Raw genomic sequence first — 25,054 nt, 5'->3', positions numbered from 1 at the left:
CGCCACAAACGGTACGTTAATACTGGTTCTGACAGTCACCTAGTTGTAATTCAACACGAGATCAATCAGCATTCGCCGGAGTCGGTTCGCGGTACCGGGGATGCAGCTCGGTGCGGCTGGAGCTGAACTACATGCCTCCGAATGGGATGCTCCAGACGAAAATAGATTCTCGTTGAGATGCACACCTGAGTTCGTATTTGAGTATCTCATGATGTATGCGGCGTGGACGGTTGGGGGAGGACAAGACGCTGATCGGGTATCGGTGTTGCCGTTGGGGTGAGGACCTCATCGTGAGATTGAGTCGGGTCATCGTCTTCACCGAGTTTTCGGGCTGATATGTGATTCGGTATCTATCACTTGAGGCTTTCTTAGAATCTGAGAGGTATAAAAGGCCGGCGAAGCCTAGTCCCTAAGAACATGTTGCCATCGCTACAACTCATCACATCATCAGACTCGAAGCCTCAAGGTCACATCTCATCTCATCTCATCTCATCAGTAGTACTCAAACAACCCAACTTGCCAAGATGAAGTTCGCCACAGCTCTTCTCACAGCGTTCTCTCTCTTCATCACGTCCTTCGCTCACCCCCTCGAGGACCGCGACGTCGTTCAAACCGTGCACCTCACCTTCCATGGCGGGCCGGCCTCGTACGAGATGACAATCCCAGCCGACGGCCAGGTCCACCCCACGAGTATGTATCTCACCACAGCCATGTTGTCGGGATAAGTGACTTACTCCAATGTGCCACAGACAACGGCATCTCGGTCAACATCATCGACGCCCCCGACTACAACGCCATCAACCAGTGCACCTTTTACACCAACGGCGAGAAGGCCCTGGTCAGCGGTATCACTCCGCAGGGCGTACAGCAAGTCATCATCGGGCCTCCGCAGCCCGTCACGGGGGTCAGCTGCTACGGCATGTGTGTGCCGACCTACGGCGCCTGCTACGGCACCGATGGCCAGTATGTCGGGCCGTGCTGCAACGGCTTCTGTGCCGCTACTAGATGCAGACCTTGGATCCAGCCATCTTGAGATTGGCGAGACGTGGATCTCACGCTTCTCGATGGCGAGTCTTGTGGTTAAGAAAGTTTCCCAGTGGTCAGATCATGCGGAAAGGTTCATACGCTAACAGGCGTCTGAACCTTTTCTCGCGGTTTGAGTTTATGAGCAAAAGGCTTCTGTGATGGAGTACATGCGAACTCGGTGGAAGTTTTTTTATGGAAGAGTGCACCGACTGAGAGACTAATTCATGTAATAGCCTCAAATAGCGTTGAGGCCTCTCAATATCATGACAGTAAAAGTAGGCTATGAACTTTTTGACACGCTTGCAGTAACACACACCGACCCTTCCCATGTTGAATGTCACAACCCCGCACCCACTCACCAACGCCAGTCTGCCACAAGCCCAACGAGCATCTAAGGCTCACCCCAAACCTCATCGGCGATCTCCCTCACGAGCGCCAACTTCTTCTTCTCATCCTCCAGGCTCAACGGGTACCCGCTCTCGTGGGTGCTGAAGCCGCACTGCGGCGAGACGCAGATGCGCTTCAGCGCCTCCTCCTTGGTCTCGTCGCCGCCCTTGGCGACGAACTCGGCCGCCTTGTACACGCGGGCTTTCATCTCGTCCTTGTTCTCGAGGGTGGGCACCTTGGTGCTGATGATGCCGACGACGACGTTCTTGTTCTTGGGGAGGAACTGCAGGGGCTCGAACCCGCCCGCGCGCTCGGTGTCGTACTCGAGGTAGAAGGTGTTGACGTTCAGGTTCTGGAAGAGCTTCTTGGCGATGATGTCGTAGGCGCCCTCGGCGAAGTGGCGTCCGCCGATGAAGTTTCCGCGGCTGGAAGCGTTAGTCGTCTTGTCACAGAGCTCGGTAAGAATGTGTGATGGCCCTTACCAGAGGTGGATGCCCGTGTGCATGTCTTCAGGCAGCTTGCTGATGCTGTCGTTGTAGAGCTTGATGTAGGCATCGAGGAGGTCTTCAACTGTGCCCTCGTTGTCCTTGTCTTCCTCCCATCCTTGGCGGAACTTTTGGGAGCAGAAGTCTACGAAAAGGTCAGCAAAGCAAGTGTCTCCTCAGAGATCGATATCACTCACAGGCCATGCCAGGGTCGTCGAACTGAACATTCCTCAGGCCAGCCTTGTAGAGCTCAGCAAGCTCGTCCTGGTAAACCTTGGCAACGTCGGCGAAGTAGTCGGCGTCGTTGGCGTAAGCCTCCTTAGTGTAGGCTCTTCCTTGCTTGTAGCGCATGTGGAACCACGCGGGCGTGATCATGGTGAGCTTGATGTTGCCCCATTCCTCCTTGGGCAGCGCGGCCTGGACCAGGCGCAGCTCGTGGAGGTTCGACTTTGACTTTTCGGCAGAGTGCGACAACTTGCCGGCCGCAATGACGGAGTCGCCGGGCATGACCTTGCGGTCCTTCTCGATCAGGCTCACGACGTCGGGGTGGTACAGGCGGAACATGCTGGCGTCGGCGTCCTGGAGACGCGTGGTGCCCTCGAACTCATCCCACATGAGACCCCAGAACCGGGTGCGGTTGTACTCTCCCGAGGTGATGCCCTTGATGCCCAGGTCCCGCTGCAGCTTGACGACCTCGGAAACAGACTCCTTCTCGACGGCGGGCAAACCAGCCTCCTCCTCGGACATGCCCTGGTCGCGAATCTTGCCCTCGCGGACGTCGAGGAGCTTCTGGGGACGCAGGAGAGAGCCCATGTGCTCTGCCCTGAAGGGGGGCGCCTGGTGAAGTTTGGAAGACATTGCGGTACGGTTTCGTCGAAACGGTTCAAGTGATGATGTGTTGTTGTCTCTTCTCTCTTCTCAAAATTCGCTAAAGGATGAAGAATTTGAATGTCGCGATGTCTCAGTGGGTGGCCAATCTAGCCTCGAAGGCGGGGCAGGGGATTTACGGATTTAAAACGGCGGGGCCAAGTGAGGGGTCAACCAGCTCCTGACCGATAGCTGACCAAGGGGCCAAGGTCCGATTGAGGAGGTCTCCAGCCTCGAGCTAGCCAGTCCGGCGAGGAAATAGCTCACGTCAGCCGGGAATGAACCCAATTCGAGTTGGCATTGTTGGAGATACACCGCCGAAGGCCGTCGGCAGAGTGCCACGCCGCGCTTTCGCGTGTATTGCATGGAGAGCTCGACATTGAAACTTCCGGGGTGCATTCTGGCCCCTCTCTGTTTTGTCCGAAGAGCGTGTTTGCCCCTCATCCCCCCACTTCCCCGGCGGCAACACCGGTCGGTTGACGTCAACAGCCGTGGCCGAGTCGGCAGTGAGAGAGGACGGATTACGAAGTAGTGGAAAGTGAGGCGGAGAAGGAGTCCGAAGTTGGAAACTCTAGGTTGTTCCCGTCCCACTACATAGCATGGCCGGCAAAGCCGTCATTCTACGGCAAAGCCGGCCCGAGCCGACTGCTGATGGCTATGCCGTGGTAGTGTGCTGTGGGTAGAAAAGAATTCTTGAATGATAGGATATGTGTTTTCCAGGCCGGCAACAGAATTTCTGAAACAACTCCTAACAGTCCTGACGGCGATATTATCGACCATCGGTATCATCAAATACGGAATCCGCACATGTTAGCTTGGATGCCGATTAGCTTGCCAAAGTTCCCTTAATTACTATCTCAGCCGAACCTTGGAAGGTAGCGTAGAAGCCGAGCTCGCCGACGTGGAACCTTCAATGATTTCTTAATAGGCGTCAAACTCCATGCCACATGTCAGAATGACCAACGTATACTAAGCGGTTCCTCGCCTGGTCGTCTGCTCGGCTTGAAGCCTCGCATTGAGCAAGACTGGGCCAGGATAGTTCCCAGCCATACGACGACAACATGTGGTGTGGTTTGAGGCGATATTGTTAGGCTATTTACCCGCTTGTCTGGAATTTCAGTGAGAGTGGCAATTTGAGATAGAGTGGAGAGATGGGGAGGGACATTTGACATACTGGGTGCTAGCAACGTATCTGTCAAAATTAGCCGTATCATTGATGATTCTGCCCGCTGGCACATGGGTAGCGCCAGGCAAGAATCTTTCACAATCATGCTGGAGCATTCTGACATGGGCGGAAGACCAAACGCCCGTTTCTATTACTGTTTTTGCGAATAGATATCCTAGCAGAACCTGTTTCCGAGTTAACATCTTGAGAGAGATCCAGACTGATAGACCCATTGGCTTCTTGACTTTTTTTTCATGTCTGGCACCTAGTATTGGCACCGAGACGACTAGACCAGGAGCTGATGTGGCTGCGAGCGTAGGTTCCGAGGTCTCCATGAATCTTGAGATAATCATGATTTCTGTGCCCCTAACTGCATCTTGTAGTCACTGAACTAGATGTCTGCTTATACGTGGCAATTCATCTCAAACACATACTGTTGCTGCCAGCAACTCGCTCTAGGTATTTCACTCCATCATGCCTTCTACGCCAGACGCACCAGACTAGCAACCACCAGTGTCCGATAAGTCCGCGAGCCAGTCCCTTTCCATCGTTGCAGTTTCTTCAGAATCACTTCACACAGCGTTACCAACGTGACGGCACCGACAATCTCCAGCGCGCTCAGCTCGATGCTAATCTCGGTACGGATCCAGTTGCGCAACTCCACGGGCACGAGCGAGTCGATGCCATATGTCTTGAGCGGCCGCGTGGGCTCAAGCGGCTCGGTCAGCCCCAAACTCATGGTCAAAACTCCGTTGACGGCCGACACGGCTGCCGCGAGCAGTGTGGCCTTCTCGATGTCGGCCCCCTGCCCGTGTGCCGCGCCGCGGAGGAGGGCAAGATCGCTGTCGCCCGCGCCGTCGCCGTCGGCGGCAGTCCGGGGCCGCAGCGCGCTGAACCGGTGGACCGGTTTCTGTGGGCTGTTGGGGCCGAGCGGGTTGGGGATTCCCGTGATGACCTGGGCCGTCGAGTCCGGGTCGACAGGGTTGGCACTCTGCTGTAGCAGCGAGATCCGGAGGATGCGGTGCAACAGGGCCTCGTTGATTGGCGTCCAGCCCTGCATGAGAAGTCGTGCGGCCATGGTATCGCTATCAGTGAAGTAGCCGACGTCCTCAATGATGCCGATGCTCGTGTTGATGAGCCGGGTCACGGGCTTGTCGCCGAATAGGGTCTTGACGACCGGCTCCGCTGCCGCCAGGTCGTTCTCCTCGGCCTTGTTGATGACCAAGTTGGGCACCACGCGACTGACGTAGGGCACGCCGCCGCGCTCAACCCACTCACGCTCGACAAATTCGACATTGTCAACAGACTCGAGGTCGCGCATAGTCTGCAAGATGGCCTGCGTGCTGGAGAAGCTGGTGGACGACTCGATGTCCACCGTCATGACGAGGCACGTGGGGTCCTCAGCAAGCAGAGAACGAAGTATACCCACGAAGAGACTAAGCTCCGGGTTGGTGACGTTCATGTGCCCGCCAGATGTGACCCAGAGCAGGCGGCACCGGCGCCTCATCAGTTCCTGGATCATGGCGAGCTGGTTGTCCCGTGTGCTCAAAATGACGGGCGAGAAAACTTCATCGAGAACCAGCACGGTGCTGCCTTCGGGCACCTCGGCGGGCAGCTCCGCATGCTCCGTGATCGTGAGGCCGACACCCGAGAGACTGGAGATCATCGCGTCCTTCTCCTGACTGCGGCCCTCGAGGTGAACGACATGGGCGGCCCGGCCCTCGGATAGAGGTGCTGATGCGGACGGATTTCTTCCCACGAAAACCAGGCCTAATGGGGATGTTCCGGTCCCGGTAGAAACGGCGGAAAGGGGTATGACGCTCTCGAACCCGGCAATGTGTGGCGTCGAAACATGCCCATTTGCATGCCCATTTGCGTGCCCATTCGCGAGCCCATTCGCATGTCCATTCTGGCCGTTGACTGCTGGGCTGGACTGGCCGTTGGTGGTGATTCCAGTACTCTGGCACGAGATGACAATCACAAGGCTGGCACTGTCGAGGCTTCCGTCGTCATCCTGAGCTTGCGCCGGCCACCGTCAAATCTCTTCGGAGTTGGTCTGCTGATAGGAAGGTGACGTCGGGGTTCCATTTCAACCGCGTAAAGGTGTGCTGGAGCTGTGTCTCCGATACGGTGTCGAGGGAGTGGTAGTGCAGCCCCTTGAGGCGGAAGACGAGGCGTCCGTTCTAGGTGTCGAAGACATCGACATAGGACTTGTATCTCTTCGCATCCGTCTTGCGGCCTTTGCCGCCGTACTGGGCGTGCGCGAGGGCCATGTCTTGAGCGGGAGCGACGTCTGGGCTGGGATGGTGAGCTCGTCGACCAGGGCGGGCAGCAACAGCTGCGAAACGCCCGTCCGGTGGCCGCAGTGCAGCGACGGAGACCCGGCCTGGAAGCACAAGTCGAGACAAGCTGAGTGCAGCGGATAGATTGACTGCTGATGGCTTGAGGACGGGTAATCGGATGATACTAGAGCGTGGTTGCGGCGCTAACTAGCTACGGCCTTAATAGCAACCTGTTTCTGGAAGCTGGGTCTAAAGCTGTAGCCAACTTCGCGCATGGCCTTATACCAGATGCTGGCCGGGGTGCTGTGCTTCAACGGTGCGAGCTGCTCCCAGTCGGCCGTCTCGGGCTCAGGCTGAACGATGCTGACCAGGCCTCGGCAGTGCTCCTGGTCTGACTCTCGATCGGGCCCGACGGACGAGATCTTGAACTCGTGCCACGAGGTGCCCAGAATCTTGGTGCCCAGAAGATCGTGGTGCACAAAGTCGCGGTACATCCAGTCGACGCTGGCCTCGTTCTCAGCCCAAAACTGCACCGAGTTGTTCCAGCTGTAGTTCGGAAGGTCAGCGACGAGGGAGGGTGCCTGGGTCTCCGAGTCCTGGTTCATCTTGGTGATATCGATGGGGTCTCCGGCAATGAAGAGCTGTAGCCGGAAACGGTCACGCTATTGGGGCTATTAATGCAGGCGAACTCGGCCTCAGTGACGGCCAGATAACGTTGGGTGCCCTCGGCGCCGAGGCCTACGGCCAGCATGCCCAGCGAGGCCGAAGAACGGACCTTTATGGTGGCCTGCCCTCGGAGGTAGGCAATCTTGATGGCCCACGTGAGCGGGCGATGAGAGCTTTTCGTGCAGGGCTGGGCGTGGAAAACATCGGAGCTTGCAGCACGTCAGGTCGTGGGTGACATCAGCCGTGTTCATCCATGAGTATTGGCAACCAAGGCGTGCGCTGATTTCCGCGACACGCCAGGAATCGCAGCGTACGCAAGCCGCCGTACTCGTGCGTCAGCGAATGCGATGTGCAAGGCATGAGGAGAAGGGGGAGGAGGAGGAAGACGCCGACGACAAGGCGAAACACCTGCAGCGCAGTATATTGCATACATTTTTGGTATTGTTCCTGGCCAAAGTCAGGTCATGTCCAAGGTTCAAGGTGGAGATTGGGGGCTGGCGGTACGAGAATGGCCGTCCTGGGAGTATGCAACTATGCAGCCACTCGGGGTGTGTCGTCTTGCGGCCTTGCAATCTCACGGGTATGCAAGTAAACCACATATAAACCCCCTGTCCATGTTGTTGGCCCTCAGCTACACCAATGGCTGTTCTCGGCATCTTGTTGCAGCTCTGGGCTCATGTAATTCGTCGTATCATTCCCAGGGTACTTTTATTAGTACTATATGTAGAATCATATTTCCCAGCCCGGGCGATGTCATCCCACCGCAGCCCGTTTCCTCCAGCCTTTCCGCCCTCCCGCTTTTGACTCCGCCTCTTGCTATCTCTTCCTTCCCGGTTCCCGTCTGACGTACTTGACAAAGACAAGTTGCAAAGCTCCGTCTTTCACCCCCTTATGCGTTCTGTTCAGTCCGGTCAGAACACGACCACGAGTTCCTAGCTTCGTTCTCCCCCCTTAATTCCTCCTCTCCTGTCTGCTCTTCCTCCTCCTGTCCTTCTTCTTCTCCATCTTCTTCTTCCTCTTCTACCTCTTCTCTTTATCATTGTTAGTCTTCAAGTAGACATGGCTGACCATACTTCGGCCACCATCGCGGCGCCGCCACATGGCGTGCTCGTAGCACCGGCCCCCCAACCCGTCATCCCAGCTTCGGGTCCGGCGACCGCTACACCGTCCGTCCCGTCCCGTCGCACGAATATGCAGACGGCCGTCATCGTCTCCTCGCTCTGCGCCGCCGTCTTCGTCGCCGCCCTCGACGTTACCATCATCACCACCGCCATTCCGGCCATCACCGAGTTCTTCCGCTCCCCCACAGGCTACCAATGGGTCGGGAGTGGCTACGTCCTGCCGCACACGGCGAGCGTGCCGTTCTGGGGCAAACTGTCCGACATCTGGGGCCGCAAGCCCATAATCCTGGCTGGGGCTCTCCTCTTCATCGCCGGCAGTCTGCTGTGCGCCCTGGCCACCTCCTTTGCGCTGTTCCTCTTCGGACGCGCCGTCCAGGGCCTCGGTGCCGCGGGACTCATCACCCTCGTCAACATCTGCATCAGCGACCTGTTCTCGCTGCGCGACCGCGGATTATACTTTGGCCTCGTCTCCATCGTCTGGGCCGTCGCCAGCGGCTTAGGTCCTGTCCTAGGCGGTGTCTTTACTGACCGGTTGACGTGGCGGTGGTGTTTCTGGATTAACCTCCCTATTGGATCCGTTGTATCCGTCCTCATCTTCTTCTTTCTGCGTCTCAATACCACAAAGACCTCGGTGCGTGAGGGTCTGCGCAGTATAGACTGGGCAGGCACCCTGCTCATCAGCGGGAGCGTCCTGATGGTCTTGCTGGGCCTTGACTTTGGTGGAAACATGTACCCCTGGGGTTCTGCCGTTGTCATGTGCCTCATCGTCTTCGGCGTTGTCTGCGGTGCCCTCTTCGTCATGTACGAAGCAAAGTGGGCCAAGTTTCCCGTCATCCCAGTCGAAATGTTCACCACCCGCTCGAGTGCTGCAGCTTTCTCCCTGTGCTTCAGCCACGGCTTTGTATTCATAGGCATCGCCTACTATCTTCCATTATATCTACAAGCCGTTCTTGCATCAACAGCATTGCGATCGGGGATCTACCTGCTGCCCTACATCCTCGCCGTCTCCATCTCGGCCGCCTTCACCGGAGCTTTTATCCAGTGGACCGGCAAGTACATGCCGTCCGTCTACTCGGGGGGCGTGTTGCTCTGCGTCGGCGTCGGGCTCCTCGTCAGTCTAGGCCCGGAGCCCGAATGGGCCAAGATCATTGGCTACCAGATCGTCGCCGGCGCCGGCGTCGGCTTCAACTTCGAAGGCCCTCTGCTCGCGGTCCAGGCCGTCATGGGCGTCGAACACGTTGCCACCGTCACGGCCACCATGGGCTTCGTCCGGACCATGTCGACGGCCGTCTCCATTGTGGTCGGCGGCGTGGTGTTCCAGAACCGCATGGTTGACCAGTCCTCCAGCCTCCAGGCTACCTTGGGCCCGGAACTCGCGGGCGAGCTGGCCGGCTCGGAAATTCTCGCCAAGCTGGACGTCATCACCCAACTCCCCAGCAGCCAGCAGAGGATCGTGCGAGAGACCATTTCGAATTCGCTCCGAGACATGTGGATCATGGTAAGCCGCGTGAAAGTCCCTGGTTGCTATCGTCCACTTTCTAATCAATATCGCCGTCTCGTAGTATACCGCCTTTGCAGGGCTGTCCCTTATCGCGGGTCTTTTCATTAGAGCATACCACCTCAATACCGAACTGGAGGTCAAGAGCACGCCTGAGAACTTGGCGGAGAAGACGACTCCACGAGAACAACACCAACAACAAGAAGACCCACGGCCACAATCACAGCAGCAGCAGCAGCTACAACAAGAAGGAGAAGCATCGGCACCGTAGAAACATGTTGAATTGAGACCCTTTACGCAGACAGATAGACTTGTACTCCACCAGTAGTCGTATGTAAAACTGCCGTAATCAGAAACCCGCTCAATTCTTACCATCACCAACGTCTTAACCTATATACATTGAGTTATATATAAGACTCATCCTACATTCTCAAATGCCCCTCATGCCTTTGAATCGCACCACTCCCAGAAGCGTTCAACCGCACCGCCGCAAGGTATTTCACAGCTTGAAGTGCCCCAAGAGCTTACACACAGAGCCCGGAAGGGGACAGTTAGACATTCTAGAAGGAGAGAACCTTGCGGACCTAATGGCGGTCCAGTCTGACTTTATGCTGAAAGTTATGGGGAGGTCGTAAAGAGAGACGGAGAGGGCGTAGGTTAAGTATCGTAGTTACACTGCCATAACACAGATCGTTTCTCATAAGCCGCTTGGAGAGTTGGTTTTATACACATGGTTTTCTTTCATTTTCTTAGAGGAAGCGAAAACGCTCTATCGCCCCCATGGCTAATATCATCTCGCTAAACTCATAGAGTACGTCTTAGGTGATAACGACGAGGGAAGCTACATTCCAGGTCCATTTCTAATGCTTTCCAACCAGATTGTCAGACAGCATGTGCTAGCTATACCGGGCTACGACAGGTTGCTGGTTTCCTTGCCTAGACCGATCACCATGTCAACAGCTCCTCACTGCACCACGTGTCCCGCTGCCACCCACAGCGCAGCACAACCGTGCGGTTTTCCAGATCGACGTCAGTCCTGACCGAACACACGCGCGCCGACGCCGGTATGCAGGAGCTGCCGCCGCCGCCGTCTCCGTCTCCGTCAGCCGCGATTTGCGCGCTATGCCGCCGCGCCGCCTGCTCCTCGAGGGCGACGACGCGTCCGGCCACCAGCGCCGTCGCCGCGCCGTCCCATACGCCCTCGCGCCGAGCCTGGGCGCGCCGAAGCAACGCGAGCGCCCGGTGTCGCGTGGACCACACGCGGCACCGGATGACGACGTGGTACAGCAGATGCAGTACGCCCATATCCAGGGAGAAAAAGCACGAGACTTCATGGCCCGCCGGCGGCGGAGGCTCGGGCGAGGACGGGAACAGCAAGGCCTCGGCCAGGTCCGTCATCTCGCGGAACTGCGTTGCAAAGCTGTCAAAGACCATCTGGTCGTATAAGGTAAAGGTGGGAATAATGACGCGCGCCGCTGTGTAAAGCAGCTTCAGCATAGTAGAGCTCACGCTACTGGAGGACTGCTGCCGCTCTAGGTACTTGAAGAGAGTGTCTTGCCACTGATGTAGACCTCTGATGAAGTTATCCTGGCCTTTAGCCCTCGCCCGCTTTGTTCGGGTGCCCTTGAGATGGTGTTGGCCCTCGGGCAACAGGTGCATGTGCCAGATTAGCTGATACAGCGTGTCGCGAGCCTCTGCTGAACTGGCGATGCGCACTCCGGCGTCGTCGTAAGTGGTCCTTTTCTTGCTGTCGTGGGTATCACTGATGAAGCCCGCCAACGCGGCACCGTCGTCCCCGTGGTTCGACGACGAGGGCGCCGGCTGTGCGTGGCCAAACAGACTGGCCTGCAACGCCATGCGACAGAACAAGGGGCCCAGCTTCTCGCGGATGAAGTAGCCCCGCGGTGACCAAATGGATCCGCCGCGGCCGGCGTTTTGATCCTGCCACGCTTGGAGGAGACCTGCGCTGCCGTGGAGATGAACCTGGGATTCCTTGTGGTAGCCTCGTAGCAGCTCAAAGGCGGCGAGGAGGAGACAGCAGAGCAACGTCGTCTCGATCTGGCCGCCGGCGCAGGTGGAGATTTGCGTGTGGAGGCGACGGACCGCCTCGGTGTAGTAGGACAGGGCATGCCGCATAGGGACAGAACACATATCCGGCCCCGCGAGGCGGCATGCGGCTTCGGGGTCTTTGGCCATCAGATGGGCGGCCCCGATCGCCTCGGCGTTAAAGTGTTCGTGGAGCGAGGCGAGGGCGACCAAGGCGTAACTGACGCACTGGTCTCGGTCTCCGACCTGGAGCACCGACGTTGTCCAGAAGTCGTCGTCAAAATAGCCAGACAGTTGCTTCGCCGTATTCACTCTGTAATACTGCAGCGCGCGTTGTGCCGGTGCGCCGAGCTGGATGGATGACGGGGACAGAGACGGCTGACCGAGTGTTTGCAGAGGAACCAGAGCCCTCTTGGGCAGGGTGGCCAATCTACTGCCGCTGGGCCGATAGCCGTCACAGGAGCGCCCTGTCTTGGTACATTGATTGCAGCTGGGCCGCGACTCATCGCACCTGATGTGCCGTGCTCTATGGTTCCGTGGAGCAACCCGGGGTTAGCCATCTCCTCTTCTACCAAGATAGTGGGAAATGACGAACCGGCATACACCGCAGCCATTGGTAGATCGTTTATGTCGGGACACTCGTTTCATGGTCCCGTTTCATAATGAAGGGTACTGTTTGTTGTTAGTGTGCGCAAGAGGAGGCGGCCATTCTGTCTTCTTCGTTGCTGTCGTCGTCGTCGTTTGCTGGACAGGGTTGCTCAGCTCTCTGTGTCTCCTCGAAGATATTGATCACCGGGAAGAATGGAAACCCCTGGAGTGCCGCGGCGCCACGCCGGGATTTGTTGGCAATTACGACAGAATCTGCACATCCTGCGCCACGCGAGGGTGAGACTGTCATGTTGGAATGTCGTTGGAACCAGGGTCTTGATTGGCCGCTTCGTCTATCAGCCAACAAGAGCCCCTGCCGCCTGACAGTCTCCAATAGTGTTTTGATGCATGAGCCCTGCTAAAGACATATACTGATATGTATGGTATATCGAAATATTGCACTCCGTGAGCCAACTTCCTCACATATACCATGCCCTCCCTTCATCTCACACCGTCCTCTCCAGTATCATGCTATTTCTCACAGCCGTATCTGGTTTGAATTTCCTACCCTCCATCACCGTACTTCTCAATATACTTTTACCACGTCTCCCACGTTTGATACCGGTCAAAAATGACGGCATTGTATAACCTGCCCGGGAGCGCTTTCTTCCTCGCGATATACGCTGCCGCAGTGCTTCCTCAACTTTATTTCGGCATTCGTTACAAGACGTGGGGATTTTTGGTCGCCATGATCTTGGGCCTCGTGCTAGAAATTATAGCCTACGTGGCCAGAATCAGACTACACGACGGTCAAGACACATACCGACAGTAAGCTGCTGCAGTTCCAACTTCCTCTAAGAACCGTAGCCACGGCTTCGACGGGGAGACGATTCATCGCATACATGTGAGCTGACCGGTATCCTCCAGGTACATTGTGACAATCACCATCGGGCCTGCCTTCTTCAGCGCCGCCTTGTACCTCAGCCTGGCGCGCATTATCCCCGTCTTTGGCGCCTCCAACTCTCGTCTCCAGCCGCGCACCTACACCATCGTCTTCATCCTGTGCGACTTTGTCGCTCTGTTGCTACAGGCTACCGGCGGCGGCCTCGTGGCCGGCAGTGATCCGCTGGACCAGGAGACCTTTGACGCCGGGCTCGGAGTCCTGCGCGCCGGTCTCGCCTTTCACGTCGCCGGCATGCTTGCATTCGTCCTCCTGGCGTCCGACTACGCCTGGTCAGTGTGGAAGAACCGAAATGCCACGTCCAAGGATGTCGACGGTGAATTTCTACAGTTACGCTCCACGAAAAGATTTCGCATCTTCATCTTGGGTAAGGGTTTCAGTCTGATGTGCCTTTACGCGTCTTGAAATCTTTAGGACTTGCTAACCATCGACTCTGTTTTTCTATCGCTATTAGTTCTTGCGGTATCAACTCTCTGCATATTCGTCCGTACCTGCTACCGACTCGCGGAGCTCAGCATGGGACTGGACAGTGATCTTGCCAATGACGAAGTTGCCTTTCTGATTTTAGAGGCAGCTATAGTCGCTATTGCCGTCATTTCCCTTAGCATCTCCCATCCTGGTTATGCTTTTCGAGGTCTATGGTCCAGAGCGGATTTCCAGTTAGTAAACAAAAGGCTGAAGAGGGTTGATGGCGAGAAGGTCATCAGCGGCAATGTCCAACTAGTACCACAGCAGACACATGAACACAATTAAGTTCCGTTTGTCAGACAAAGTCTTAAATTAGTAAACGGATTCGTTTCAGTCTTTTCTCTTAATTTCTAGCTGCTCTCACTAGACTTCAATCTCACTATCAGTATTACTATAAAGCGAATATTTAGTAGTTTAAATAATTCTTACAACATAATCAAAAGACACATTATTAAGGAGCAAAAGTATTTAATTGCTATAGGCAGCTGAATAATAATAAGATATTATTTATTATTGATTTCTTCCTATGTTGCTCGTTACTTCAATGTTAAAACGAGCCTAGACGGGAATCTTAAAGCCCGAGCGACGCAAGTTCTGGAAGACACCTCTAGGGTCGTACTTGACCGAAGCCGCTTTCAACTTCTCGATAGCGGCCTCACCGAAGGTGGAAATTACATCCTGCACTTTGTGGGCATAGTTGAGATACTTCCACTCCCAGGCCAAATCCAGTGACTTTGCGTAGTTGTCGACATCTTCGGTGTAAGCCTTAACCAATGCAAAGGCAATGGCCTCTTTATCGGCTCCGTTGATGGCCAGCGTGAGCAGGAACATGATTCCGTTGCCTCTTTCAATGTAGTGGTCTAGACCCATAATGTTACCGCCATTCTTGACGCCTTTTTCGACGATAGACTTGGAGATGGGCTGGAACATGCAGAGAGTGTTGAACCCCGAGTCGACGCCAACAGCATTCTCCAAGTCCTCGTTGAGAGTGTAGAACTTATCAACGGCGTAGTTCATGACGCGAGCATCGTTGTCAAAAGCCAAGGTGAACCATGCGTTGCGGAAGCCTGCGGGCTGACCTGCGCCAAGCTCGTTGGCAACAACAGACATCAGGTCGACCTTGGTAGTGTCTTGAGTGATGTTGCCCGCAGCGTAGTATGCGTCGAACGCCGGAGGAGCGACTTCACCCAACGTGTTCTCAATAGCCGCATTGAGAATCATGCCGCCGATGGCAGGGATGTAAGCCCAATACACGATGGATGAGCTGTTCTCGTCCTTGTGGACGTTTTCGGCGAAGTCAACCAGGGCGTCAACGACCTTGGGTCCAGCTGACAGGTCGTAGATGAGGTTGCCGCCCCAGATGACGGGGTTCTTGGGGTCGGGAAACTCGATGGTGTACATATCGAAGCGGGTGACCAGTCCGAAGTTGGCACCGCTGCCCTTCAGGGCCTGCCACAAGTCGGCATTGGACGTGGCGTTGGCGTCCACAATGGAACCGTCAGCCAAAACGATTTCGAAGTTCGCAACTTGATCCGCCGCGAACCCGTGAGACGCAGAGTGGAAGGAGTTGCCACCTCCAGTGATGAAACCGCCTACGCCAACTGTGCCGGCGCGACCACCCGTAACAACCACGCCGTGCGGCGCGAGAGTGTCGTAGACGGTTTGCCAATGACCTCCAGGCTGGATGGATGCAATCTTAGTTTCGGGGTGGTAAGTCGTACTATTCATGTTGCCTGAGAAATATTGTGTTAAAATCTGCCGTTAATTAGGTATGTTGCGATTTGTCGCTTACCAAAGTCGATGGTGATGCCGTCTTCCACGCTGTTCGATCCGGCGAAGGAGCCATGCCCGCCACCTCGAACACCAAAAGTGCAGTTATTTGCGGCGATTGTCTTGAGGGTAACTGACACATCCTCGGCGTTGGAGGGTTGAACGACGCACCAAGGGTTCAGAGCGGCACTTACGGACCAGTATGAGTCCATACGGTCCGTGTAGTCGGTTGAATCAGGGAAGTAAACCTTGTCTGCCAAACCTGGGGCCTCGTTGAGTTTTAAGCACTGTCCATGGTTGTCAGCATTATAGTCAGGCTTGAAGAACAACCATACTAAAATTAGGTGAAGCTTAAGCTATGTGCAACTGCCGAGACACATAGAAAAAGACCGGGAAAACTCACGCAGGCTGTTGAATGCGAGCTTCCTTGAGCCGCGGCGACAACGCCGTACACCGCAGCAGCCACAGCAAGCTTCATTGTTTCGACGGCAGAGCCTATTTTAGAGCAGCCGATCTGACGAGAAGAGTCGGAGAAGGAATCGGGCGCCCAATTATGCCGAGCAAAGGGACAGAGGCGCAGAAGGAGCGACTACTGTGGGCCACGCTGAGGAGGAGTGGACGCACATCTCAAGTTTACGCGTGAGATTCTGAGCTTGCCCTTATATTCGGCTCGAAAAGAGCACTCGGGAGACATTACCCAGGGTAGTGGATCTCAGCAAATATTGATGCCGGAGCAGTTATCCAATGACGAAGATAAACGGAGCAGGGGGAATGAAGGCCGATGGAACATGACCAGTATCAACAAGTTGATACCGGGCCTCTCAGGACTTGCAATGGAGCAAGAATAATTCTCGGGCAAGTCTAGAGGGACAGAAGAGGTTAGACAACTTGCTGACTGCATATTCGGCTGCGTCTTGACGGGGCCCGGGGTCCTGGTGACGGGAAAGAGTTACATGTATGAGCGGATCCGTGAGAGGGCCTTAAGGGTCAATAATGAATGTCACGTCCTTGGCCCATATTCCTCGCCCGTATCGCTGCTGCATCAAACCTCGCCGGCCGAGGACCGCCCAGCCCGCATCGCCACGTCGACCGGACGAGGGGTTTGCGAGGCATGGGGTCGGAATCTTGAACACTCACTGGCCGGTTCGGGTTCATGAAGTCCACCGGCACACAGGGCTAGCTTCGGAGACAATGCCAATCGAATCATCTGGCCCCGGCTGTCCGGGGGGAGCCCCCTGCCGTGCCCATGTAGCCGAAGCTAAAGTGGCATGGCGCCAACAGTCTCCAAGTTGGGGCCGCAGAAGTCAATCTTGGACGGGTATTCCCACCTGCAAGGTATTTGGACCAGGGTCTAACTAAAACGATTGCAGGCGACCTTCTTGAGGCGGAAGTGATCGGAGGAACAAACTGCTTTCGAGTCTAGATGGTCATCGAGGCGCCCATTTTGTGTGAGCCGGAAGTATTGTAGTTTTCGATTTCTCCTCAAACACGAGCCACCGGCCCAAGAATCTGGGTTTACGACTTGGCATTCTAAGGTTTCGTTTTACATCTTCGTCTGAAAAAAGGCTGCATGTACGTTTGTGTGATCAGTGCTCTGATTTGTGCAGAGGCATTCCAGAATCTTGGAGTGCAAGCACTGATATTGGTGAGGGGAAGTCACAAGATGGCTGTCAATCTGACCAAGAAGAAGGCCATCCTATCCAGCCAAAGCAACGTCAGTTACGTCTGTCACGTCTTGCTAGGCTCGTATAAGCACATCGCCAGATTTCAGACTCACGGACGGGATGGCAGAGAGCGGTCCTCACGTTTTTTTCCTTCTCGATCCAGCCATCGCAGCCGATCGAGTATGATTCTTGCCCTGGCACTAGTCACGTTCTTTTGCTTCGTCACCTCCTGGGATGTGAATTTTATACACCTAGACTCCTCGTCGGTTGTATCGACATGGTGGGGGCCGTCCCCTTTTCCCGCCCGTTGAGGTTTTAGGGTTCACTCAGGCAAAATTGCAAGGACACCCATCAAGTCATCTCGGCGGGTGGAAGTTCTCGAAGCTGAGAAGCACAGGTCAAGTAGGGCGAACGGAAAACATGAGTCTTTGACTCAAGTGTGCGTGCCCCGGCATTAAATAAAGTCTTTCTATACATAAACCCTATCGCCCGAGGGTGTAATTCGCTTTCGGTACTTGAAGGTTCTGTCGTCTCGAGTTCAGTCGAGATTCCTATCATTTATCTCCAGTCTTTGATGTGATTTTGATCGTTTTGGCCATCGGCCAGACGTCTCATCATTTCCAAAGATGCCCGTCATCAAGGGCATTCTTACGGTACTTCCAGCTCCGGAAGGATATGCGGTTGACTTCGCCAACCCTCAACGGCAGGCCGTGCCGGATGCTTTCTATGTTGCCGGCATAGGCTCAGTTCTCAGCCTGCTTCTTATGGCACAGCGTCTTTACACCAAAGCATTCCTTGTAGGAAAGCTTCAAGTTGATGATGGTATGTCTACCGAAAGTCCAATGCTGACCAGCACTGGGTGAATGCCGAGTTTCAATGTTCACTAGAACTTTTACTGCACCACGGCTGACATTTCACTTGGCAGTATTTCTTCTTTTAGCCTGGGTAAGTCCCAACAAACAATTCGGTATCACATATCACGACCTGCAGCAAACATATGCAGAGAGACTGTGCCGTTCAACTGCCGATGTCCCTGCATGAATGATTCGCTGGATCTTGCTCACATATGGATGGCAGCTCACGTCGATAACTACCGTTGCTTTATGTACACGTAAGACTTGGCACCTCAGCAAGCTGTCGCACACGCTGATGCGACCTCAACAGACATGTTCGCGGTAGGAGCTGGGGGTGTTCACGGATGGGAGATTCCAGTTGAGAAGTTCAATATTTTCATGCTTGTGGGTATTTTCTCTTTTGAATACACAGATAATGTGGCAGTTTACTAACGGTGGAATCGCAGGACGTCTTCCTCGCCGCCCCTATCTACACCCTTTGCGGAAGCTTTGCCAAAGTTTCTCTTCTCATATTCTATGTGCGCCTGTCACCGCAAAGATGGTTCAAATGCTCTGTGTTGATCACGCTGGCTGTCATTATTTGCTACAGTCTTGGGATCTTCTTTGCCCTCGTATTCGCATGCGATCCGATCGCGATGAACTGGGACGCAACAATCACTGAAGGAACCTGCATCAACCGACCGGCCCTATACATCGCTACAGCCGTTGCTAACATAGTCTCCGACATCATGCTTTTTGCGTTGCCGCTTCCCATCGTGGTAAAGCTACAAATTCCGCGGCGCCAGAAGATCGGGCTGTTCTTCATCTTCGCAGTGGGGTCTCTGTAAGTATTACGTTACTCTGGCATTAAGGAACCGAGTCTAATTCAAACCTCGAAAGAACTGTCGTCACCTCCATCGTGCGAGTCTCGCTTTTACCGGCCATGCTCACCAGCCTGGACCAAAGCTGGGCCATTTCATACGCCAGCCTTTGGATGTAAGCGGAGACGTTGCTATAAGTTTCCTTGACACTAACACAGCCTCTCCCTTTCAGCATTATCGAAGCAAATCTTCTCATCATCTGCGCCGCTCTCCCAACCCTTCGAAGATTTCTCCGTCACGTCGCTCCCAAGATTATCGGCGAAAGCACATATGGCAAGGGTACCAAAAAGACCGATCCTGGAAGCAAACACTTGAGTCGGATGACGATTGGGGGCACAAAGGGCACACGCAATCGCAACGAATATTCGGAATTCGACCGCGATAACAGCCCTGAGACGTTCGTCATGACAAGTGTGGGAACCAGTAAGCCCGAAGTGGATAACACAGCCAACAGCGAACATGACGCAGCCTGGCAAGACGACTCGTCAGAAAAGGCCATCATCTATGGCAACACAATAGTCCAGACCAAGACCGTGACGGTGGAGTATAGCTCTAGTAAATGAGGAGGGATCCTGCAGACGCCCGACGACCCTGGGTTCGGGGGTTCGAGTCTGATTTACGGAGGATGCATGTTCTTGGTATTGGCAGCAACAAACAGGATGCATTGGAAGCAAAATAGAGAGTTCAAGCATAAAATTACATTTTTCTTTTTACCTTCATATACGTCGGAAGCAAAGGTTCATGTTTCGCAACAATAATGGAATGGATATCCGATTACATACTTGTCAACATCATACAGCATTCATGGCTTGAAGACGAAAGCCGAAAGCCACCTCAACGTTTTTCCCATGATGCACTTGGCAAATTCAGAGGGTTCGCTAGACCCCTGTAGCCGTGATTTTGTTTCTGCTGAGGCCGTTTGGTGGACATTGACCCTAGACAGTTGCAGGAGTATGTGACAAAGCCGATTCCCCGGCTGATATCCTAGCTCTTTACCTAAAGATTTCTCATTGATAGGGGCAAGAACATCTCAGCTGAGGGAGAAACTACTGAATTGAGTTAAGACTTCTGCAGTAATATCTCTTTGGATAACGGCGATATTGTGTTGGTGCGCTTTCATTTTGGCAACCTGGAATTCATGCCACTTTTGGCTGGAGGATAAGAAATTTTCATGCAGAATGCCGCGTTGCAACATTTGAGGCATTTGCCTATTTTGGTATTTCCCGCAAGATGCTGGGGTCTTGACGAATGCAACTCAAGTATCCGCAACAAGGGTTCAGCTCCTGATGCCCCGGTGAATAGACACGCGCGATGGAGCTTGCCAAGGGAGTCGGGCAACAAAACACCGGCTCCGGCAATGATAAGCCGAGTTAGCACCACAAATCAGACAAGATATCTGGCAATCGATAAAAAGTCCGAGCAATGCTGGACTTCAGGGTTCAATTCTTCGGGCCCAAAAATGTCTTCCAAGGTTCAATGATCATCGAAATGGCACGATTGAGGCCCAAGCAATTGCACAGCTACACCATTAAGGGCTAGTTGCGAATCTATTAACTGGAATCCCATTCAGCCAGACTCGGTTCCTGTAACAACGTTGAACATTAAGATTCCAGGTTATGTGAGTGGGTGCTACTCAAGCCTTTACATCTGAAAGACATCGTACCAAGCAAGTACGACCCATTCGGCCTTCTACCACGAAGAAACCATCCACTCAAATTACCGGCCGCATCTCGACATTGTCCACCCACGCCGAAGCGTCACGTCCCTGATTAGGACACTCTATCGACATCTGAAACCACGAGTTTGACGGAGGTACGAACGGAAGCGACTGGATCGTCTGCCATTGACCGGGACACCCATCCAGCATCTTCATCCCAATAAGTTGTCCCAGTCTGAGTATCTGCATATAGCAGTTGTTGCTGTTGATAGACGCAATGTGAGTCTGCATGACGGCTACCTTGTTCGGCTGTCTACCGCTGAAATATCCAGCCATGCGCCAGGCCGGACCGGCGAAAGGTACAGCATCTTTACTGTTGCCAAAGTAGATGAAGCGCGCCGTGGAAGTACCGTCGAAGCCGGGTGTTCTCAAATCCAAAATCGTTGGCACCGTCTTGGCAGGCGCGACGATGTCGTCGGTGTATGCATCCAAAAATGCGTTGGGGGATACGGTACCGCCACGGTAAGCAACAAAGTTCGGACCCGTCTCGGTCTGAACACTGGACGTCGCAGGTGCAGTCTGCTTGACGGTGATGGCATCCCAAACAACGTATGATGCTCTTGTACCGAGAGAGATGCTTGCTTTCAAATAAATCTTCGCAACGTCGAGTGTTGGCGTGAATGTGAGAGTTACAGTCTGCCACTGGCCGTCGTTCAGGGTTCTGATATCAGCGGACGTTGTGACTGCCGTACCACTCTGCAAAGGACCGTTTCCTACGCCAGGGGTACCAACTTGCAAAGACGCTGCCACGACCGAGAGGTCGCCACCAATCTTGCATCTGACCGAGATTTCGTACGTTGCTCCTCTGTTGACATTGAACGTCTGTGACAGCGTATCGGAACCAGACGCACCAAGCGGATACTCAGCTTTGTATGCCGAGGGGCTTTGGTCTCCTAGTACATACGAGAGTGTAGCCCCATTGCCGGTGATATCGTGGATCCAAGGCATCAAATCCTTGTCGCTGCTAAGGGACACTGAGAATGATGTCAGGTCAGCGTGGTAGTTGGCGTTGCAGGCACCGGTCGAGGGTTGAGAGGGCTGAGTGGACTGAACGGCATACAAACTGAGTCGATTGCCGTTGCCACAAAACTGCTTGCCGTCACCCACGCAGTGTTGACTGCAATCGGATTCGGGGGCTTTGGAGGCGCCCAAAGTATTGCCGCAGTAACACTCTTTGCCGAACTCAAGTCCGAAGTATTTGGAGCCCTGGCAGAAGGCAGCACACTTTTCCACCGTCATGTCGTCAGCAAAGAGAACATTGTCAGAGAGAGAACGTCCAAGGACGTTGTCAATCCAGCATGACTGGTAGGAGAAGCCCTTGATGACACCCGTTGGGTTTGTCGTGGCCTGCAGACTTCCTGTGGGGAGGGCGTAGACGTTGAGGCGGTTGCCGTCACCGCAAGGCTGTGCGGAGTTGCCCTTGCACTTCATCGAACATTCGGAATCCGTCTTCTTGGTGCTGGCAGTATCCAGAGAGTTGCCGCAGTAGCATTCGCCGGCGTACTCAACGCCGAAGAGGCCATAGTTCGACGTGCCGCAGAACAAAGCACACATCTCGAGCGTCATGACGGCGTCGAACTTGGTCGCACCTGAGAGCACGCGCTGGGGAACGTTGTCGGAATAGCAGCCTTGATACGCGAAATTGGAAATGGTAGCCGGAGGCACAACCGTTGCGACGTTCGTATTCGTGTTGGCTGGAGCATTGGCGTTGGGGCCGTAGACACTGAGTCTCAAACTGCCACCGCAAGTTTCGGAGTTTGACCCGGTGCATCGCATGGAACAATCAGCCTCGGGGGCGGTAACGGTAGGAAGGGTGTTACCGCACCAACACTCTCGGGACCATTGCGTGCCGAAGTAGGTAAATCCGGCGCAGTTGACAGCGCATGCAGCTGCTGTCATGGCATCAGAAGCAAGCTGGTTGTTCGGCAGAACGCGTGGGTTGCTGTCTACAAAGCATCCAATGTAGGGCGTTGCGGCAAGAGTTGCGTGAGTTCCTGCATTGTATCCCGTGTTGGTGTAGACGTTGATTCGACTAGCCGCGCCGCAGATGTCCTGGTTTAAACCGCTGCATGGCGAAGAACACTCAGTCGCCAGGGCCTTGATCTGGTCCTTCTGCAAGCTGTCTCCGCACCAGCACTCTCGGGCGTATTCGACTCCGAAGTACTTGTACTTTGAACAGAAGGCGCTGCATTTCGCAATGGTCATGTCGTCGGCAGCGGTTGAAGCTGCCTCAAGGATGCGATGGCCATTGATCAGGTCGGTGTAGCAAGACTCGTCGGTGTAGGTTGTGGCCGGGGTTTGTTGGGCAACGATGATCCTCTTCTCGATTGCAGAAGAACTGGGGAAAGCGACAACAAGAACAATGAGTTGTAAATAGGCTGCCGCAGTCCGAAGACTGAAGAGAGAGTAAGTCATCCTGGGAAGTTGTGCAATAAGGTGGACAGCTGGGAGTTGAACAATGCTGTTGGCCTCAAAAGGCTGCCTTGGTCCGGATGGGACCAGCGTTCTTTTGTATGATTTCGAAAAATGAAACTCCAACGACGATATGCGATGAGAATCTCGTCCTCTCCGACAGTTCTTCTGTCCAAAATGAAATCCGAGGCTAGAAATGAAACTAGAGAAACTAGCGAAGCCTCAACAGACCATTTCCAGCCGGCTGGTAACGAACCCCTGACGCTAGTCTTCAACGAAGTTGCCTTTTTCGGAAGGGAAACGACCCAAAGTCAGCCACTGAATACTTCAATTGCTTGATGTCAAAACGATAGGTAGAATTAGGAAATCATTCCGTTTTCACTACAAACGTTTAGTCTGGGGAGCTGAAATATGGTCGGTGAGCTGGATTGCTAGGCAAACCGTGCAAGTTTCGCCGGCTTCAGCAGGCGTGCCCGGGTATTTGGCCACCGGACCAAAGAAATACGGCAATAAATTTTAAGATCAATTCACCAGAGATGGCATTCTTCCGATAAACAAATAAGAGATCTAATGGATGATGGGTGTTAGTGACTATCCAGGACGAGATGGATATGCAGGCTATGACAAAGGCCGCAGACAGGGAAAGACATTGGAGGAACATACTAGTCAACTTCTTTAATGACGAGCAGCCGTCAGATTTACATCAACTGAACACTGTCGAATGGCTGCCAAACTGCAAAATAAAATGTAACGCACAGACTGTCTGGGAAATGAACAAAAGGTTGCATAGGTCTGGGAGATGGCATGAGAGATTGTGTCTAAACTTCATTGGCTGTTTAAGGAACGATTCTTTCCAAATAATCTCGTTCAGAGCTAAAAGAACTGGGAGAATAACCTGAGACATACTGAATCTCGAAATACCAACATGACTGAACTACCATGTTGCTACTACAGGTGCAGAAAACTTTCTCAGGATGGCTTCACATTTTTGCAAAATGGGTGACGAGGAAATTACATCGTAAACGCTGCAACTTATAAGTCTAAAAGCGGCATGCGCAATTTCATGGTTTTGTATTTCAACTTCTGCCTAAACGTATCCTCGTTGCTTCTTATTTTCCATTGCAGATAGGGGCGCATAGAGTATCTGGAAAACACATCTGGTTAGTCTCTGCGACGAACACATCTCGAGAGCTGGTTACTTACTGCACTCAGATTCGCTGGGCCTAGGACAGGTGCGTTGGCAGTCTTCACATGCGCCTGCCATAGCAGTAGCGACGTAGGTGGCGAGAACAGCGAAGACGACCTGGAAGCGCATGGTGATAGTGATGGATATGTTTAAACGATCAACATTCTTCGAATTACTGGATAAGGTTTATGATTTGCCGGTGGGATGGTGTAGTGTTCGGATGAGATGTTGCGATGACAGGACTGGATGATGTGACGAACAAATCTTGCATTCTGTGATTTATATTCACTTCCAACAGTGGCAATTCCAGAAGATGTATATGCGCCCACCACCGTAACTTCATATCACGGCCTTACGTTTGACGCTAGTTTCAAAATGTTGCCGTTTCATTGCTATTTACTGCATACCACCGTCTCCGAGTTCTGATATACCCGGCTGCTGTATTTCAATGCTGACTCGTGTTCCCCACGCATGTCACCCGCCATGAAGCTTTCCAAAGAGTTCGGATCGGCGTAGGCGATGCCAAGTGTTGCAGGTAGGTTCATGCATGTCAATCAGCAGTCGCCTCCAGCCGAACATGAAGATCAAACCCTCTTTACCAAACTTTCGGGTTGGCGATGATCTTCACTGTTCACAAGACTTCAACTGCCTATTGACCCAATCTTGCTTGAAGAACTGCGATGTTCTGCAGCTAGTCAATGAACATCTGTTCTGGGGTACAAAATTCAATAGTACCTTCCAACTATGTAACTCATATAAATCGGCTTCACAATCCAGAATGTCGAAGACCATGTCACCAGTCTCGGTGCATTTAGAGTTTATACTTAGCCGCGTCACACACATCTTACAACTCCACATCACCCTCTGCCACCGCCGGCGGTCGACCAGGGATAGGCTATCCCGGCTTGACTAGGATATGACGTCCCGTCATGTTGGGTTCCTCTGGTTCAGACATCACAGGTTGAGATGCCAAATTCAAATGCCAAACCTTGAGATGTATGCCTGAAGTTTTCAGAGGAACTTGCTTGTCT

At 53.7% G+C, this 25,054-nt stretch overlaps 9 protein-coding genes across 9 annotated transcripts; 4 read left to right on the top strand and 5 right to left on the bottom strand.

The window, feature by feature from the left end:
* Nucleotides 1–524: 524 nt before the first annotated feature.
* CkaCkLH20_08656 (uncharacterized protein) lies at nt 525–1,033 on the top strand (the record flags this gene model as incomplete). The annotated part of the gene is made up of 2 exons (XM_038891371.1): nt 525–690; nt 750–1,033. 2 exons carry the CDS (start codon nt 525–527, stop codon nt 1,031–1,033), a joined length of 450 nt encoding a protein of 149 aa, XP_038743383.1.
* A 384-nt stretch (nt 1,034–1,417) lies between these two features.
* CkaCkLH20_08655 (5-methyltetrahydropteroyltriglutamate-homocysteine methyltransferase) lies at nt 1,418–2,756 on the bottom strand (the record flags this gene model as incomplete). The annotated part of the gene is made up of 3 exons (XM_038891370.1): nt 1,418–1,838; nt 1,896–2,043; nt 2,096–2,756. 3 exons carry the CDS (start codon nt 2,754–2,756, stop codon nt 1,418–1,420), a joined length of 1,230 nt encoding a protein of 409 aa, XP_038743382.1.
* A 1,655-nt stretch (nt 2,757–4,411) lies between these two features.
* CkaCkLH20_08654 (uncharacterized protein) lies at nt 4,412–6,963 on the bottom strand (the record flags this gene model as incomplete). The annotated part of the gene is made up of 4 exons (XM_038891369.1): nt 4,412–5,949; nt 6,184–6,316; nt 6,443–6,853; nt 6,916–6,963. The coding sequence occupies 4 exons, from the start codon at nt 6,961–6,963 to the stop codon at nt 4,412–4,414; spliced, it is 2,130 nt and encodes a 709-aa protein (XP_038743381.1).
* Nucleotides 6,964–7,937: 974 nt separating this feature from the next.
* Nucleotides 7,938–9,768, top strand: CkaCkLH20_08653 (uncharacterized protein; the record flags this gene model as incomplete). Its single annotated transcript, XM_038891368.1, has 2 exons — nt 7,938–9,497; nt 9,562–9,768. The coding sequence occupies 2 exons, from the start codon at nt 7,938–7,940 to the stop codon at nt 9,766–9,768; spliced, it is 1,767 nt and encodes a 588-aa protein (XP_038743380.1).
* A 674-nt stretch (nt 9,769–10,442) lies between these two features.
* CkaCkLH20_08652 (uncharacterized protein) lies at nt 10,443–11,972 on the bottom strand (the record flags this gene model as incomplete). Its single annotated transcript, XM_038891367.1, has 1 exon — nt 10,443–11,972. One exon carries the CDS (start codon nt 11,970–11,972, stop codon nt 10,443–10,445), a length of 1,530 nt encoding a protein of 509 aa, XP_038743379.1.
* Nucleotides 11,973–12,762: 790 nt separating this feature from the next.
* On the top strand, nt 12,763–13,497 carry CkaCkLH20_08651 (putative RTA1 like protein; the record flags this gene model as incomplete). Its single annotated transcript, XM_038891366.1, has 2 exons — nt 12,763–12,959; nt 13,059–13,497. 2 exons carry the CDS (start codon nt 12,763–12,765, stop codon nt 13,495–13,497), a joined length of 636 nt encoding a protein of 211 aa, XP_038743378.1.
* Nucleotides 13,498–14,118: 621 nt separating this feature from the next.
* On the bottom strand, nt 14,119–15,808 carry CkaCkLH20_08650 (FAD binding domain-containing protein; the record flags this gene model as incomplete). The annotated part of the gene is made up of 3 exons (XM_038891365.1): nt 14,119–15,293; nt 15,353–15,617; nt 15,734–15,808. 3 exons carry the CDS (start codon nt 15,806–15,808, stop codon nt 14,119–14,121), a joined length of 1,515 nt encoding a protein of 504 aa, XP_038743377.1.
* A 1,812-nt stretch (nt 15,809–17,620) lies between these two features.
* On the top strand, nt 17,621–19,271 carry CkaCkLH20_08649 (uncharacterized protein; the record flags this gene model as incomplete). Its single annotated transcript, XM_038891364.1, has 5 exons — nt 17,621–17,816; nt 18,159–18,232; nt 18,295–18,671; nt 18,728–18,823; nt 18,881–19,271. 5 exons carry the CDS (start codon nt 17,621–17,623, stop codon nt 19,269–19,271), a joined length of 1,134 nt encoding a protein of 377 aa, XP_038743376.1.
* Nucleotides 19,272–20,419: 1,148 nt separating this feature from the next.
* On the bottom strand, nt 20,420–22,840 carry CkaCkLH20_08648 (glyoxal oxidase precursor; the record flags this gene model as incomplete). The annotated part of the gene is made up of 1 exon (XM_038891363.1): nt 20,420–22,840. One exon carries the CDS (start codon nt 22,838–22,840, stop codon nt 20,420–20,422), a length of 2,421 nt encoding a protein of 806 aa, XP_038743375.1.
* Between the last annotated feature and the right edge of the window lie 2,214 nt (nt 22,841–25,054).

This window comes from Colletotrichum karsti (assembly GCF_011947395.1).
Source record: "Colletotrichum karsti strain CkLH20 chromosome Unknown Scaffold29, whole genome shotgun sequence".
Lineage (NCBI taxonomy): Eukaryota > Fungi > Ascomycota > Sordariomycetes > Glomerellales > Glomerellaceae > Colletotrichum > Colletotrichum karsti.
The sequence above is the reverse complement of the archived record's forward strand: the minus strand, read 5'-3'. Positions and strand labels throughout refer to the sequence as shown.